At 39.1% G+C, this 18,050-nt stretch overlaps 1 protein-coding gene across 1 annotated transcript in view; it reads right to left on the bottom strand.

Moving 5' to 3' along the window:
* The window catches only part of PHRF1 (PHD and ring finger domains 1), a 35,465-nt gene extending 18,156 nt beyond the window's left edge, over positions 1 to 17,309 (bottom strand). Inside the window, exons 1-12 of the mRNA XM_015821882.1 lie at positions 17,149 to 17,309; positions 13,668 to 13,782; positions 11,090 to 11,203; positions 10,276 to 10,496; positions 9,341 to 9,424; positions 8,155 to 8,276; positions 6,899 to 6,999; positions 6,363 to 6,529; positions 4,884 to 5,013; positions 3,443 to 3,567; positions 3,065 to 3,252; positions 1,067 to 1,189 (exon numbers count right to left, since the gene is read on the bottom strand). Of these exons, the coding sequence (XP_015677368.1) occupies positions 1,067 to 1,189; positions 3,065 to 3,252; positions 3,443 to 3,567; positions 4,884 to 5,013; positions 6,363 to 6,529; positions 6,899 to 6,999; positions 8,155 to 8,276; positions 9,341 to 9,424; positions 10,276 to 10,496; positions 11,090 to 11,203; positions 13,668 to 13,758 (1,466 nt within the window). The 5' untranslated portion in view covers positions 13,759 to 13,782; positions 17,149 to 17,309. The remainder of the gene's footprint in view (positions 1 to 1,066; positions 1,190 to 3,064; positions 3,253 to 3,442; positions 3,568 to 4,883; positions 5,014 to 6,362; positions 6,530 to 6,898; positions 7,000 to 8,154; positions 8,277 to 9,340; positions 9,425 to 10,275; positions 10,497 to 11,089; positions 11,204 to 13,667; positions 13,783 to 17,148) is intronic.
* Between the last annotated feature and the right edge of the window lie 741 nt (positions 17,310 to 18,050).

The raw sequence follows: 18,050 nt of genomic DNA, 5'->3' as shown, positions 1-18,050 counted from the left end.
CAAAAAAACCCCCCACAAAGTTAGTATATACGTATATATGTATCTAAAGTTAAACATTAACCATATATTAACATTGACAATGATCACCAAGGCACACACTGAATATTTTCATTTTGCTAAATTCAATTTTAGTGCAGACACATTAAGCTTTTTTTTAAAGAGAAAGCAGACAGAATTGTGAAACCAGTACTTCTCAACTAATTCTAAAGCCATACATGCATGTACAAAATAAAGTCAAAAAGATCAACTTTGGCTACTCTCTCAGGAAATTCACTTTTTAATTAAATATTCTTTCTTTTCAGTATTTTAAAAAATACTTTTAATTAAATATTCTGAGCTTACCACACGCATTTTTCATTCACTTTATGTCCAATCTTTAATTCAGGCATGTAGAGTGCTTTCTCCTATTTTCCCCCCCAATCCAACACAATTTGTGTGATCAGTTAGGCTGAGGGAGAATGATTGGCCCAAAGTTACCCAATGGGCTTCTGTAACTGAGGGTGGACTAGATCCTGGGTTTCCTTTCTCTTACTCAACACTTCAATCATTACATCACACTGGCTTTTCCCAATATTCTTGGAAGTATATGTTTTTTAACTTGAAGATCCTACAAAGAGAAAAGTTTACAACGGGACCCTAAACTCTTTATGTCAAACAGGCTTTTATCCTGGAAGACAAACTGCTATCAAGAAGCACAATATATGCAACTGTGAGAGATATTAGTATTGCACTACTTCCTCATTACTTTCCCCTTGATTCAGAATTCAGTGAAAATGTTCCTTTTGTAATATTAGCTACGTGTGTCAATTCTTCCTTTATACTGTTTTGTGATTTTTTTCAGCAGAAGAAAAATGGAAAGAAATCATCCATATCTTATCCAAAGACGATTAACCATCAAGACTGTCATGGTATATGTTCTGTTTATATTACCTGCACTGGAGGGAAGGGTAGCTTTTCGACATGGCATGCAAAGAAACCATAAGAGATCCCCAGGCAGAAGAAAACTTTGTCAGAAAGCTCAAGCAAGTACTTTATACAAGAAAGCATCTTCTCTGACTAGTCTTACCCTGGGAGCCCAACAGCCACTGGCCTAGCAACAGGGCGATGAGATCTAAGTGCTGACTGGGAAAGAATTCTTCTTTTGATGCTCACTGGTGAGGCTGAGTTGGCAACAGGAAGCTCTTCATTGCTAAAGAGAGAAAAACTCAAAAATCACTGAAAATGTCCAATCATAGCTCAGCTTTACCTATTATTATTATTATTATTATTATTATTATTATTATTATTATTATTATTATTATTATTATTATTATTATTATTATTATTATTATTATTATTATTATTATTATTATTATTATTATTATTATTATGGTGGCTTCCACAGTCAGCCAGATGTCTAGACTGGATTTGGCATTTTGATCCACCTTCCCAAGTCCTTCCCAAGACATTATTGTTTGACGCTGTTAAAGGAATTGTTGTAGCATGTTTAAGCTATTCTTAGCAGAGCTGCCTTTTCCATTTGCACAACGGTGACTGTCAATGCCAAAGGTGTTCAAGTGATGCTATTATTATTATTATTATTATTATTATTATTATTATTATTATTATTATTATTATTATTATTATAGAAAAAATTAGATGGAAAATGTTTGAAATTGAGGGAAAGCATACATGCAATGCATTCATTTCTCTTGAGTAAATGTCCTGATCTACTTTGGCACTAGACCCAATTTTTTCCTTTCCTGGTAAGATCAATGCAACATGCAATCGGTGCTGTATTAGCAGTAAGTATTTAAAAAGACACAAATAATTCTAAGAAATGTCAAAATTGCAGTAAGGAATACATTAAACTTTTTTTTCAAGAGTCCCAAATAGGAATGTACACAATTTAACATTTAGAGAGTGAAACATTCTGGAAAACTCTAGAACACACTATTTCTTCTCTGGCATACTGACTGAGCTATTTATGAGTTATGTCAGTTTTCTAGAAGTTAATTTTCTGAACAAAATATAGCTTATGATGTTCCGGACATAGTGTTTTGATAAAACAGGTCTGCTTCAAAGAGGGACCATGTTCAGAGCATCAAACTGCTTCCAGTTGGAGAATTAATTTCTAGATTATCCCTAGAATGGTCATACTAGCAAGGCCCAGGCAGGAAATGGAACATTCCAGAGGTTTTCAGTTTCAAGCAAAACAAAATGAGAAAACCCATTACATAGGAGGTATATGAAACATTTAACCTGTTGTTATGTTAAGACAAAGAAAAAAAATTCAAGAGGAAGAAGATACCAAGTAAAATATGAGGGGAGCATCAGTATGAGGTTCTCAAAGGAAGACAAGCAAATTTGTAATATACTCAGACTTGAAATATGTACCACCGAAAACATCAATATACACAAAAGAAGAGATACAGAGCCATGGTGGTGCAGTGGTTAGAATGCAATACAGATAGTCCTCGAGGTACAAGCTTAATGGAGCCTGTCCATTAGGATCATAAGTAAAAAAAAAAAAGTCAAATGAATCAGACTCAATTTTACAATTTTTTTAAAAAACCCTGCCGGCTCGTAACTCGAATGGCCCAGACAAGTCACAAAATTAAAAATGGCCGCCACTCCAGCAGTGACTGAATCCAAGTCACATGGTTACAGAGGCCTCTTTTTGGTCGCAGTTTTGAATTTCTAATGTAACTACCCTTTCTGAATAAATTCATTTTTATGAAAACTCGATAAATGAACGTTTGTACCTGGGGGGTTACCTGTACTTCAGGGAAACTCGCTGCTCACTCCAGCAGTTTGATTCTGAATGGCTCAAGGTTGACTCAGCCTTCTACCCTCCCGAGGTCGGTAAAATGAGGCCCAGATTGTTGGGGGCCAATATGCTGATTCTGTAAACTGCTTAGAGAGGGCTGTAAAGCACTGTGAAGCGGTATATAAGTTTAAGTGCTATTGCTACTGCTACACTCAGATGTCATGCTGGAATTTGGGCAACCTCGATTGTTCTTTAAAGAGAGATGGTTTCTGGTTTCTTTAAACATTCTCTTCTTCCCGTTTATCTTATGCTTACCTGTTGTATGGATCTAATTCAAAGGGATCCCCAAAGACAGAGAGGGAGGCAGCTCCAATATCAGCTCTCATAAGCCCAAGCGATGGTTCTATCGGCTTGCAGATGGAAGGGAATGAAGTACCATGTATAGGCTTGCCAAGATGAAGGGTTTTTGCTATTCGAGAACGAGCTGTCACCTCGGCCTTCATCTGGATAGGATAGCAAGTTAACTAAGCTAAAAATGTCCAGTTGACTTAAGAGGCAAAACAGAAAATACACAATAGCAGCCACCAACATCCTCTAAAAATTATCACTGAATTAAAAAAAAATTCCAATAAAACATGCTACTTGATTAACCAATTATATTTCTGCACTCCTGAAAACAGCATGGGAAAATACCTGGAGTTTTTTCCCCTTTCTCCTCTTTGTCCGATGCTTGCGTCTCTTAATCCAACTTCCAGTGCCTTTTTTCCCAGCAGATGATTTTGTACGGCGTTTTTTACTGGTGCCTTTTCTTCTCCTGCCTGAATTAAGCAAAATACAAAGATTTTAGAATTAAGTAATCACAAACATGAGATGCCTGGTGTACCTCCATGCTTAAAATAATATACAACTAGATGTCAACTTAAATTTAAATAGCCTTATGCTTTAATGTAGAATAAATGGAAGTTACAATAAAGAGATTATGCTCTGTTGGGGCTCTTATCACATTGCACCATCCTAGTTGGCAATTTCAGATAGATTTTCTGCGATATCTGCATGAATGAGAAAACTTCAAGGACCCCAAAACAGGCTGTTGTGCTCACCCCCCTCACCCCCCATGGCTCTCTTCTTTATCCACCAGTTAAATTATGATGCAAAACAAAGAACTCAACTCCAGCATTTGTTTTATTTTCAGGAATGCTTCAGTCTCTTTTAGAAAAGAAAAATGGGAGGTGACTGCTATGCACTTTTTAGCTTAAAAATGTGCCAATTTCCTCAGAGAGAAGAGAAATATAAGTTGGAGCTAGAGGGAATGGCAGGGACTATTACTCCCATCAGTTAAACAGTGTTCTAAAAGACACATGCTTTGTAAACAGCCACATCTCTATGGCATCCCTGCTGACACAGGACTTGTTCTTAACATTCCCAAAGCTATTTGCCCAAAACTATTAGGAGGATTGAGATATCTGATCCTCTGAGTGCACTGACAATTTTATTGACTGCATAATGCAAAATATTAGCTCATGCCACATTTCACATACCGGTATTTACCAAGCAGCACAAGGTCCACACTCCTTATACATCTGCGACCTACATTAATCTCTAATTGAATGATTTTTCTCATCAAAAGCAATTCTATGCATTAATATACGGATGCACAGATTTCATTAGGTCTACGGCCATATACGGATGCTTATCAAAAGCTTCCGTATACAGGAACTGCTTTATTCTTTTCTGAGACCTACAGTCATCAAATAGAAAATCTGCTGCTCACATGCATTTTTCAGCTGTAAAATTTTGGAAGAAAATTTTTCTACCTATTCTGCCATCCTTTAGCCGTTTGCTATTTTTTCCCCCCAAAAGAATGTTTTATGAGAATGTTCCTTTTCGTCTTCTGTTTGTTCACATCCGCATTATTAAATGGAAGTTATTGAACTTACACTGGAGAGACACATTGTAGAATGAAAACATTACATAAATAATGAAGTCTACCGGGAGGGTATTTCAGTTTAAGGGCAAAGAGATCTGAGTTCAATCAGAACTGTACTGGCATGATGGGTGGATAAGTCAGGCATGTTCCTCCGTGACAAGCTTCCCTAGAAAATGTGACTAAATTCCATCATTGTGATTGAATTACCTCCTTTTCGTTTTTTTCTGGTTGTGGTCCGAGGACCTAATGGTCTCTGGTAGACAGCTGTACTCAGACCCGCTGCAACTGCCTCAATTGTTTCATCAAGAAAGGAAGACATAAGGTAGCTTGGTACATGCTAAAATCAAGATAAATGTTTATAATTACTGGTTGAAGCTAACTAATGCTAAACTCATAAATCTTACTTGAAAAGATGTAAGAGAAAACCTTTCCCCTCTAACTTTTCTCCCAAATTATGTCATCTCTTTCTTACCACCAGGTGTTTCCCTCTCAATCATTCAAAGTCCTTCAGTCCAGGAATCCATAAACTTGTCTCTACCATAAATTATTGGTAAAGCAAATAAATGGCGAATCAGGTCAATGTATCCATCATTCCATTAGGAAACACAAGTGAACGTAATGTCCTGTCCACACAGTGATTATGCTTGCGTGAAAACTATCTATCTTAAGCATTTCTTGACCTTCTGCATTTATCTGCAGGAACAAGAAATAAGCCAAGGCAAACAATCTCTTTCTACAATTTAACCAAAGTTACCTTTGACCATTGATGTATTTTTGCCAATAGGTCATTTTAAAATGTTGTGGGCTTGACTGCATCATTAATTTTAGAAGTGAAGCAGCTCTGCACACTTATGTAGTATTGCAGGCATTTCATGAGAGGGGGGGGAGATGTAGTTCTCAACTTACGACTATTCACATAGCATTCAAAGTTGTAATGTGATCACATTTTGAGCTCAACAACTGGCTCACATTTACAGCTGTTTGTATTATTCTGCAGTCATGAGACCACAATTTATGGTGGGGGGTTTTTTGCTGGTAACTGGTGTTTACTCCTGGCTTCCAGGAAAAAAATGCTGCAGACAACAGATTCACTTAATGACTGCAGTAATTTACTTAACAACCATCGCACAAAAAGGTCGTAAAATCAGGCACAATTATGTGGTGACCTGCAGAATGACAAGCACAACAAACTCAATTACAATTGCTTGGTGAGGATCTGCACCTGCCTACACACATTTAAATGAAATTATATATTTAGAAATATATTTATATATTGAATGTCTGCTGTGACACAAAGTATACGTTACCTTAGTCCTGCAAATTTATAGCAGGCCTTGGAGCTTGAAGATTCTTATGAAATCTATCCCATTCTAAAAGTACTTTAGAATATAAGGACAGAAAAGTGGGGGGGGGGGAATCAGTGGAATGATTTGCTGTACAGATCTACAGAACCTGAGGAATACTGAACACCAACACTGTATTATTATTTTTTATTAAACTTGTACTTAATTCATTAAGACCAAAGAACTGTTACCAGAAACCTTCACACTTCTGATTTACACGCCAGAAATGACTGCAAGTATGCACCCCATTCCTTTAATATGGACAAACAGTGCTACGCTGTGTACACTTGGTCGTTAACTGGAAAGCTGTCTGAAGTCTGAGGTCCCTCAGATTAAGCAATACCTGAATTCTCTGCGCAGTTGTTATCCTATTTCGGTTCACTGTTGCCCGCACACGCTCACTTTGGCGTGTTCTAGCGATAGCTCGTGTTCGGGCACTGGGGCGCAGTCGACTGGTGGTAGGGATTACATCAGCAATGAGTGAAGCAACCTCCTCTTCGCTCACCTGATCTGTTTCTTAAAAGAAGACCTGTGTCAGTGTTCAACCATCACTTGAGCAACCTTTCAAGAGACCAAGAGTTACACAGTTCACACATAAATGAGTTGATATGTAGGTATTTAGATTAACAATTTATGTTGCAATATAGTCAAACATTCAGAAAACTTGCTTGTCCAAGCAACAACATTTGGTTACTGAATTTTGCTGCCATAGTAATGGTACTGCGTAGGATAAATCTTTTCACGTGGTTTTTCAGGCAACTATGCCTCTGTAAAATTACAGTAATGCTAAATTTAAATTCTGATATATTTTGTAATGGTAAAAAAAGTCCTATTTTTCTGTCATTCAAACTAAAAATATGTTATAAAGAAAATACTTGCCAGCCTCAGCAGGCATAGCATTTGCAGGTGCACAGGGTGGACAGAACCATTCATCTACAGGTACCTCGCTTAAAGGCGGATTAAGGCATTCCATGTGGTAACTAAAGAAAGAGTACACAAGGGATTCTTACAAAATTGTAAAAGTAGAAGAGAACACCCTGCCTTTTTGCCTATTATGCAGACTAATCCTTCATACAGAGAGTAATGTGCATGCACAATTTCCTATTCTAACCACATTGAGACATTCATTGATATGGAATTAACAAATATTCCAAGAGCTAACAAAATACCCAAAATCTAAGAAACCAGTAAAAGTGTATGTTCCAATTAAAATGATCATTTATTTAACATATAACACATTTATAAGGCCTGTTAACTAGGAGCGTGCTAAGGAGAAAGATAAAACGTATTTTGAAATTCTCTGTATGAGGGCACCTCTTTAGATATTCACAACCTGTAACTGCACAGTAAGACAAGAAAGCTCACTGGAGCCTCACCCTGTCCATCTATGACCAACCCATCTTTGTCAAAAGATCTAACAGAAAAAGTATAATTGTATGCAAGTTAAGTACAAAGTGACCGATGATCAGAAGTCACAGTTCAAGTGTGAAGCTTATAACCAGATTCACCTGAAAGCAATTACATTTCTGCTGCAAGGTTTCCAGTTACTTTGTGATATAGCAAAGTATCCTTGTCACTCTTCAAACATACAAATTAGGATTGACTGGAAAAATCTAAAGGAGACCTACGGTCAGGTATGTCAGCAAAAATGCAATATTGTCTATAGCAGTGATGGCGAACCTTTTAGAGTGCCCAAAGTGCAACCCAAAACCCACTTATTTATCGTAAAGTGCCAGGGCTGCATCAGCATTGTGGTGCCCTCAGGGGGGGTGGGGGGCATGGCCCACTGGGTGGGTGTGGCTGCAGTAGTCATGGCAGACTAGGTGAGCGTGGCCAGGGCCAGTCCCACGCCATCTCCGGGGCATCCCCGAGGGGGCAATGCCACTTGCTCGCTCACTTCTTGCCCTGTCGCTTCCAAACATCACGTGATCGCTACTCTGGTGAATTCTGCTGGGGCAATGGCACACGTGCCCACAGAGAGGGCTCTGAGTGCCGCCTCTGGCACCCATGCCATAGGTTCGCCACCACTGGTCTATAGTAAAAGCAAACTAACACCCTTCAATGGTATCCTATCTCAAAAAGCATTTGACAAATGTAACAATCAAGAATGATTTTTAAAGGCAAGGACTCTTTACCCTGCATCGCATCCATCACAAAGAAGCAAGCGATCTTCTCTGTCACTTCGACCACATACTTCACAAAAGGTGGGATCTTCCTCCAGACCATCTTCCTGAGATTTTGTATTCTCAACAGGAATCTAAAGAAAACATTTAAGGAAATTTTGCATTATTCACAGCAAAATAAGTACACTTCCTGTAGCCACAACTCATCTATGCTTAATTCTGTCCAAGCATGAGTTTTTTTCTGTGTTTTTTCATCGTGATATCAGATTTAAGGAGAGGTATCACCACATTATAAAGTTACTCTCATTCCATTTTATATGGATTTTTTTTTCTTCAAGAGTTCCCCAAAGGGGAACCTTAAAAAAATTTCAACCTAAAACATTTTCAGTTTAAATGTCAGAGTTTCCAAATTTTACTTTGTGTTCTTTCTACATAATCTTACTTGTTTATTTCTATTTCATGAATGGGTAAATGAAAGTAAATTAAACAAGGAGCAGTAAAATATTTATTGTATATATATTTCAAAAGAATTTCAAAATCAGTACTGTGAGAACTTCATGTATATTTCAAAAAAACATTTTCACCTCAGAAAAAAACCCATTAAACTTTACTCTGAGGCAAAACCCATTTTATTTAACAGGAACTATGCTCAAGAATGCATAGGTTCGTGGCTAGTTGGCAACAACACTAAACTGCTATCACTACAATAATACAGCAGTACATAGCAATTCATCTGTTAAATTCATAGTAAGTGCAAATCTCTTTCACTATTACCTTTTATGCAGTGTGATTTAGCATTCATTATCTCCTTTCCCATCTGATTAATAATGCTTTATTGATATTTCTGCTGCAGTACAAGCCACAATGTTCTTTACTAGAACAATTTTCTCCCATGAGAAAGCATGAGCAATGAAAGCATGAGAGAAAGCATGTGCAAAATGTACATGCATAATACCCTCTATTCACAAAAAACCTTGCAGATGTTTATGTGAATAGCTCATGCAAATGGGGAAAAATAGTTCATAAAACTAGAAAATCATGCATTCAAAACGTGTATTATTTCAGAAAGATTAAATCCAGAAAAAGCACAGTGAACTGTGAGTTGATTACAAATGAGAAAGCAGATATAAAAAGCACTGATTATGTTTTGCAATACATACGCTGATGGTTGCTATTTTTAAGAAAACAAAATACCTACTTTCTTCAAAATTTCTCCATCAAAACGCACACGAACACAAATAGATTTAAAAATGATCCGATCCACTGGACAAGAGTTGGCATTCTGCAAAAAATGAAAAAAAAGAGCGGGGGGAGGAGGAAAGGACAGTTTACCAGTTTCAAAAGCATCTCCATTTTTAAAGAAATTAAACATTCATAGTTGTTCAACAGGTTAAGTTCTTACTGATTGTAGCTGAGGACCTGCCTTAAAAACCTGATACTCTCTATTTTCATAGCTTAGTAAGTCTGAACTGAAATAATTTTATACACATTGTCAACTTTTGTTTCATTGTTACAAGACCTGGCTTTATATTCCTCAAATCTAAGTAGTAAACCAGGGATACCCAACCCCTGGCCCATGGCCCACTATCAGGCTGTGGCCTGTTTGCAACCAGGTCACGTGAGTAGTGGGCCTGCGCACATGCATACTTAGCTCAATTTGCGCAAGTAGTGGGGCAGCACTCACACACAGATCGACTTGTGCAAGCAGCAGGCAGAGCTCAAACACATGCATGTGTAGCTCAACTTGCGCAAGTCAAGCTATATGCCCGCTGCTTGCGCAATTTGAGCTGCACATCAGCACATCTGTGTGCCAGCCCGCCACTTGCACAGCCTGGTTCCCCTCCTCCCCCCCCCGGCTCGGCTGCCAAACCGCAAGGGTTAGGGACTGCTGCACTAAACTATTTTAAGAGCAGACAGCAATTATTCATTGTAAGAATTGAAAAAGAACAATAATTAGAATAACCCAGTTCACATATATACAAATTAGCCTTCTGGGGGAAGTTTAGAAGATCTTTAATAATTATTTGCTGTCCATCAAATATGACCTGTAAAAGCATACATTATGAAACAGTCACAATGCTCACAAAATAGGATCAGCTCTAGCATAATTTTATCAATTAAGTGAGTTCTTACTTTAGACCATTCAACTATACAATCCAAGCAGAAATAATGGGCACAATTCTCAGGTGTTCCAACTGCCTGATCTCTGAATGTATTGAGACATATTGGGCAGTTTTCAGCATCTTCATCAGAAGAAGAATGAATTCCTCCATTAAATTGAGGCTTTGTTTGAATAGAATATGCTGGTTGCTCAGAAGTCATTCCCATGTCGTCTTCTGCCTCCTCTTCAGTATCTTAAGAAAGAAACAAAAAATAATACTCTCATATACACGTATCCCAAACTTGTTGTGGAACGCTGGAAAATTATTTTATCTGGAACGTGAGAGAGTACCTTCTCCAATAGTTGAAAACTATCTGTGTAATACTGGATACGGATTTGTTAGCTATTTCCATTGTCATGGGTGACCCAGACTTACTAGCAAGATATGCACAAATCAAGTATAATTGAATCTGGAATAACATTTATATCTTCCCCCAAATCCTAACTGCCAATAACAAAGATGAGGGCCAAGATATCAAACTCTCATAGTATGTGACAAAGAGCATCTCTCTTTCTATTTATCTCTCTCTGTGTGTGTGTGTGTGTTTGTGTATGTGTGCATGTGTATTCCATGCCTGGATGGCAGCCTGCAATACTATGAATGACTAGCAAGCAAGCAACCAGTTATAAGAGCAATGCGCTTCTCTACAGTTCAATTATTATAGTGGTTTGATGCAAATTAGGCAAGTTAGCAACAACTCTCACCTAAAGTAGCTTTAAAAATAGCTCACTTATTGAACATAAACCTTCTTTAGTTAATATTAATGAAAGACTTGCTATAATCACCTTCTAGATCTTCATCTTCACTTTCTTCATTCTCTTCATCTCCATCTTCCTCAGTATCACCTTCATCCTCACTTCCTGTGTCATCAGAGTCTCCGCTATTTCCATCACTGCTTTCTTTTGAAAAACAGAGTAAAGAAAATCGAGAAAGGACATTATCAATTAGAATGTAAAGTAGTAAACAGGACATTTCAGAAGTATGTGTACTACTGTCTCTCTTTTTGACCAGATATATGAATGTTCTTTGTAAGAAAAATCATTGCACCTGCCCAACAATATTATTGAGAATATCCAGAACATGACAAATATGGAGGCTCTCCGATGAGATGGGACTAATAAAAGATACAAGTATTGAGGAATGGGGTGTGCATGGGTTCAATGTAGCAAAGATTAGAAATATTTATTCTAAAGCTTTGTAAATTAAGATCTAAAATTCTCTATTTGAGCTTCCTCCAGATTTCATCCAAGCCTAGCATGCATGCAGACAATTAGCAGGGGTATCCATTACTTGTTTCTTCCAAGAAGACTGATATCTGTCTCGCAGAACTATCTGAACAAGTTGATTCTCCTTCTCAATTTTTCTTACACCAATCCTTCAACGAGCAGAGTTGTAATCAAGCTTTGACTGAATTTTACTTGGACAAGGGTGTTAGCAACCAAATGGAGAATCTGGAGTAAGGATCTCAGAAATTAAGAATGCACAGCTTCTAAGGCACCGATGATGCCCTTGCAAATGCAACAGTTCTGTGCCATATAATAAAACACTTAGCACTCTGAGTTCAAAAAGTGTAATTGCTACAGGCACATAGTTGTTACCCTTGTGGGCTGAATATCTAAGGATTGCATTAGTGCTGATTGGGATCGCAAAAAAAGGCTTGACGAGGGAAGCTTCCTGGGAAAATGACTGGAAATAGATGGCAAGGCATTTGAAAGCTTTGATCTACTCAGTTTGATCATTATTGATCTTCCAGATAGCTTGGTGAATACAAGGACCTTAGTTTTCACATGGTTGATTTCTAGCATTTCAGATTGGCAGCAGGGTGCTAGTGCACAGAGGCTATGTTGCAGCAGCCTTACTTGGGAAACAGACACAGTTGCAGCAGCATAGGCATATAGCAGAATGGAGATTGGTTTACTGGTCAGAGAAGATGGGTCAAGTTTGGTTTTAAGTAAGGGCTGGAACAAAATCAATAATGCATAAATTAAATAATAGAGGGGCCAGACTCAGAAATTACAACCGAGACATTTTTCTGATCCAAGTGGTCATATAAGCTACAAAATTAAGGTCTGTACTGAATTCATGCATTCATTCGGAGATTTTGAGCTGAAACAAGTTATAATTGAACTAAGTGTAACGCATACCACTTTTGATAAATTTCCAAGATATTATTAGATTAATGCAGAAATGCATGTCTTTGCCAATGCAAAAAAACCACACTAAATTCCCCTGGCTCCAGTATGACAAAGAATGCATTCATGCCAAAACATTAGAGACATAATCCATAGAACTGCTATGGTCTAGAGCAGGGGTGTCAAACTGCTGGCCCGTGGGTTGGATGCATCATGCCGAAACCGTGCCGGCAATGGAAAAAAAGTCACGATAGGTCACGACACGTCACGTGACGTTGCGAGTTTGACACCCCTGGTCTAGAGTAAAGGAATAGGCAGGAGTCCTACAGTATGAATTTCATAGTGTAAATTACTCCTTGACCTCTTAAAACATTTACAAGACCCCATATACAAAGCTTTCCACCTTCCCAGAAAATGTCAGTCTGATATAAAGGAATGGAGAAGAACCCTTTTTCTTTGATTGCTGCATTCCTTTGTGGGTAATCTCTGGGAACTAAATGATGTCCACAAGCAAGTTCAAAGATCTGGGTGGATGGAACCAGTTTGTTGTTGTTAGTTGTGAAGTCGTGTCCGACCCATCACGACCCCATGGACAACGTTCCTCCAGGCCTTCCTGTCCTCTACCATCTTCTGGAGTCCATTTAAGCTCATGCCTACTGCTTCAGTGACTCCATCCAGCCACCTCATTCTCTGTTGTCCCTTCTTCTATTGCCCTCAATCTTTCCCAGCATTAGGCCCTTCTCCAGTGAGTCTTTCCTTCTCATTAGGTGGCCAAAGTACTTGAGTTTCAACTTCAGGATCTGGCCTTCTAAAGAGCAGTTGGGGTTGATCGCTTCTAGGACTGACCAGTTAAGCATGAGCAGAACTACAACTTTCTCTCACCTAGCAGGATACCAGAAAAGAGAGAGCTTGCTCTCGCCATAGGTCTGAATTGATCACTTAACAAAGGGCTTTGCAACCAAAGCAAGAGTATCAGGCGCCTCATCCTAATGTAAAAAAAAAAAGCAAAAAAAAAATCTCAGGATCTCAGGATTTTTTTTCCTGTAGGAATTCCTAGTTCCTTAATGCCGTTCAAACATTAAACTGAATAGCAGTTAAAACCATGTCTATGTTTGAATGTTTATAACTATGGAGCCAAGGAATGATCAAAACCACTAGGAGATATATTATTATAAATACTAGCTTATTAAAGACCAGAAAGTTGGAATGCACACTGACTAATTTCATTTACCTGCATCGCTAAAGAGCAGCGCATTTGTTCTTTTAACTTTGCCTACTGCAGCATTCTTGTTTATGAGTTCATCCTGGCTGTCTTCATCCATTGCGGGGCATTTGGAACTGGCTTCCTACAAGCAGAAAGAAATTATTTGTAAAATGGAAAATACCAAAACCCCTAAATACATTTTCTTTGACCCTATGAATTTTAATTTCAATATATACAAACATATGATCAGAATATATTTCTGCAATATTTTCTAAACATTATAAGAATACCTCTGAATATACACAATATGTATTTTCCTTTCTACCTATGAAGAGCCAGCCTAATTCTCTCTCTTTTTTTAAAAGGGACATAGTAACTTCTCTTTGGAGATGACAATAATGTATTATATTCCAACATACATGTTTGAATATGAAGAGAAAAAAGTTAAGGCTATACAATGCAAACTAGACAAGTAAATTTGACCAGATCATTCAAATGACACGGTAGGGCAGGGGTAGGCAACCTTGGCTCTTTTATGACTTGTGGACCTCAACTTTCAGGAATTCTTGGCTCAGGAATTCTTGGAGTTGAAGTCCACGAGTCATAAAAGAGCCAAGGTTGCCTATCCCTTCGGTAGGGCAATGGTTAGGGTGGTGAACTGAAACCAGGGAGACCCATACTCTAGTCCAGAGGTCCTCAACCTCCGGGCCGTAGCCCATTACCAGGCGGTGGTCTATTCAGAACCAGGCTGCATGAGTGGTGGGCTGGTGCGCGCACATGCAACTCAACTTGCAAAAGTAGTGGGCCAGCATGCACACGCACGCACCAGCCTACCACTTACATGGTCTGGTTCCCCTCTCCCACCCCACAGCCGGGCTGACAATCCGCAAAGGTTAGGGTCCATTACTTTAGTCCATCCTCAGAACCTCATTTGGTGCCTCTGGATAGTTGTGAAGAAAAATACGAAGAATAATTAGTATGCCTGCTACCTTAAATGAAAGGCAGAATATAAATCTAGCAAATGCTATACACAATATTTCTCTTTATTTCTAATTTATTGAACAGCAATTATAGCTATAAAAACTAAAATTAAAATGCATAGCTGCTGAGGAAAGTATTTCATACAGCCAGGATCTGGGTCCCTTTTCACATTTGAGGCCCATGGCCCAGACATATTATCTATTGAAAAAGTTCAAAATCAACAAAGAACATATATCAAGCATTCCAATTATATACATCAGGCGTAGTTCTTCTAGTCCTACCTGTATCCTATGGATATGCATAACAGTATAAGATTATATAAGTGTCTTTAATAAACAGAATTATCAGGGTTATGTTAACAATTTTATGGATTTTAGTTCAAAATATAGCGAAGAGGTGAATGAATCCAACAATAAGATTTTCTGTTTCAGTTCTACAGTTACATCTCCAGGTTATAATAGCCAAATTTTCAAAAATATGTTGAATGAAAATTAAAAATTGATCCCTCCTTCTCAGTTTTAATACACAACTTTACCAACTTTGTTGAAAAAATAAGGCATATATATATATTAGCCTAAGTTAAAAGAAAGAAAAACGAATACCAGGATAGAATAAACCAGACTGTTTAATGTAAACAAGCCTGTGGTTAAAAAATCACTAAGCTTTCGTTTTTCTTTCTTTTAACTTAGGCTAATATGATGCCCAGGATCGCATTTTTAGCATTTTAAAGAATAAAGTGTGTGTGTGTGTGTGTGTGTGTGTATATACACACATACATACATACACACACACACACATATACACACACACATACACACACACACACACACAGTAGTTTCTAACTGCTGATTTGAAAAGCATACAGCCATATGTCCATATTAGATTAGATTCTTACATTATTCAGGAATCACTTTAATGAAATATTGTTGGAAAAGATATGCATGCAAATACAATACTAGAATGCTGGAAAGATTTTAATCACCTGAAACTTCAGGTGATTAAAATTTTTGTATACGGTATGTGCAAGACAGTTAATGTGCAAGTAATTAATGTGAAAGACATTAATAAAGTATATGCTAAGAAACAGCATGCTGCAATCAATTCATCTCAACCTGTATTAATCAGGGGATATTTGTTGCTTATCTCTGTGTTCTCACTTATCTGGAAGTCCTATTGAAGATAATGGGGATTATATGAGTACACACACATACACAGACACATGTAAGAATTTACTCATAATATACTTCCAGATAACTACCGTATATACTATATGTTTCTGTATTTAGACTATGCAACATTTTAAAACTGATGCATTCTTGTTGATTAAATAGAATTTTAATATCTTCCGCTGACATACTTGCTTCCTGTTTCACTGGAAGCCTTAGTCATTTTGGTTTTGTCCTGACATACACAAACAGAAATCAATCTTCATATTTAAATCTTCAAAGAATCTCAGTCCAGAAGTATATGTAATTATACTAAATCAGCTTGGTATATAGAACAGAAACATTTCCTCTATTCTCTGTGTTGGTGCTAATCATTAAAGCCCTGGATGGCTTGAGACCATTCAAGGGACATCTTTTTCCCATACAGGCTTTGCCTAGGCCAGGGGTAGGCAACCTTGGCTCTTTTGTGACTCGTGGACTTCAACTCCCAGAATTCCTGAGCCAGCATGGCTGGCTCAGGAATTCTGGGAGTTGAAGTCCACAAGTCACAAAAGTCCACGAGTCACAAAAGAGCCAAGGTTGCCTATCCCTGGCCTAGGCTTTCCAATCATCCTCAGAAACCCTCAAGCAATTGTCCCTGCCAAAGGCATTTGCAAGAATAGAAGCTTAGATCAGCTTCAAGGCCTTCCCAGTCACACTGCCCTTCCCAGTAACATACTTTTCTTGTCCCAAACGGAGACATTTGGCATTTTCCAAGGCGTTTTTACTAACCGCCTGCTACTTCTTTTTTTCTACCATCTTTGTAAGCAACCTTGGAGATTTCCTAAGATAAAGAGTAAGTGTGCATACGCTTTATGCTTGACTTAAAGAGCAAACAATTCGCTCCGTCGTTTCAGCTCGGTCTTTAACAAGAGTTCCGTTGCCTGAGTAGCCGGGCGAAAACCACGCAGAGCACAAGCGTTGCGGCCACGTCACTGAGTGCAAGACGAAAACATTGCCCAAGAGGAAACCCACGGGGAGAAAGGGGCCCTTCGGCCAAGTCCCAGGCCACACCGGGCTCAGAAACACGGGTAGCAAATGCAATACAATAACACGAAAAGGGGTGTTCTCGCAGGACCCCGCAGATACACCCGCGCTCCGCTCTTTCTGTGCCAGCAGCCGCAGATTGCAACTCCACAGGATCCTCGCCCGTCGCCGGTTGCAGACGACTAGATCAAACGCGTCTCTTTAGGGATCTTCCGGCCTCTTCAATTTCGAGCTGCCTGGCCGCTTTCCCTCCTGGGCAGCGGGAGGGTCGCATCCCGGGCTGGGGGGGGGGGGGCACTAATGTAACACTACCCGGACGGCTAACTTCCACTCACCTGCCAGGAGGCGACCCCGCGGAATAATGTCGAAAAGCGGACGGAGAGTGGGCAGGGGCTTCCGCTACCGTTACTACCGTTTGTAAACCAAGATCCCGGAAGGAACCGAAACGACAGGGATCTGGGCCTCCTGGAAGGCCAAGAACACCGCCAATGCTGCACTGACCCGGAAGAGGTTGGAATCTCTTCCGGATAACATTACTTAATCCGCCAGATGCGAGGAAGAGAAAGTATAGGAGTCTTCCATTTGTTTCGGGGTGGGGGAGTAGAGCGTTTTAGAGCATAGCGCTCGCCCGAGGTTTGCTCGCGTGGATCATTGTTCCGGTTGCACCAATTCCGAAGGAAGATTAGCGTTAAAGGTGCACTTTCGAATCTGCTCCCGCCGCAGATGTTCAGGATACGATCTCAGCGTGAAGTTGGCCATAGGGCAGCCATAGGATTGCTGCCGTGGCGTTTGCCAAGTTGCTTTATTCTCAACCTTCCTTGGTTTATTAACATTTTACTGTAATCGGCAGCTGCTGTCAAACAGGTCTTCAGCGATCTTTTTAACTGGAGGCATCAGCCTTTACTTTCTGATAGGGATAGGTCAGGGGTAGGCAACCTTGGCTCTTTTATGACTCGTGGACTTCAACTCCCAGAATTCCTGAGCCAGCCAAGCTGGCTCAGGAATTCTGGGAGTTGAAGTCCACGAGTCATAAAAGAGCCAAGGTTGCCTACCCCTGGGATAGGTGTTCTCAGTCTAAAAGGAAGCGCGATTTCTTTCTGTGGACTTTGCACGTTGTTCGGAGCGCTTTATTTTTGTCCAGCTGCAAAGGCGAACACACATTCTGGTCCTTTGGACAGCCCGGTCTTGTGCATATATGTTCAAGAAATGTCAATGTGATGCTTACACGTCATTTAGT

This window comes from Protobothrops mucrosquamatus, unplaced genomic scaffold, assembly GCF_001527695.2.
Source record: "Protobothrops mucrosquamatus isolate PMUCROS unplaced genomic scaffold, P.Mucros_1.0 scaffold1417, whole genome shotgun sequence".
In the NCBI taxonomy this organism is placed as follows: Eukaryota; Metazoa; Chordata; class Lepidosauria; order Squamata; family Viperidae; genus Protobothrops; species Protobothrops mucrosquamatus.
Note: the sequence above shows the minus strand (reverse complement) of the source record. Positions and strands in the feature narration are given on the sequence as shown.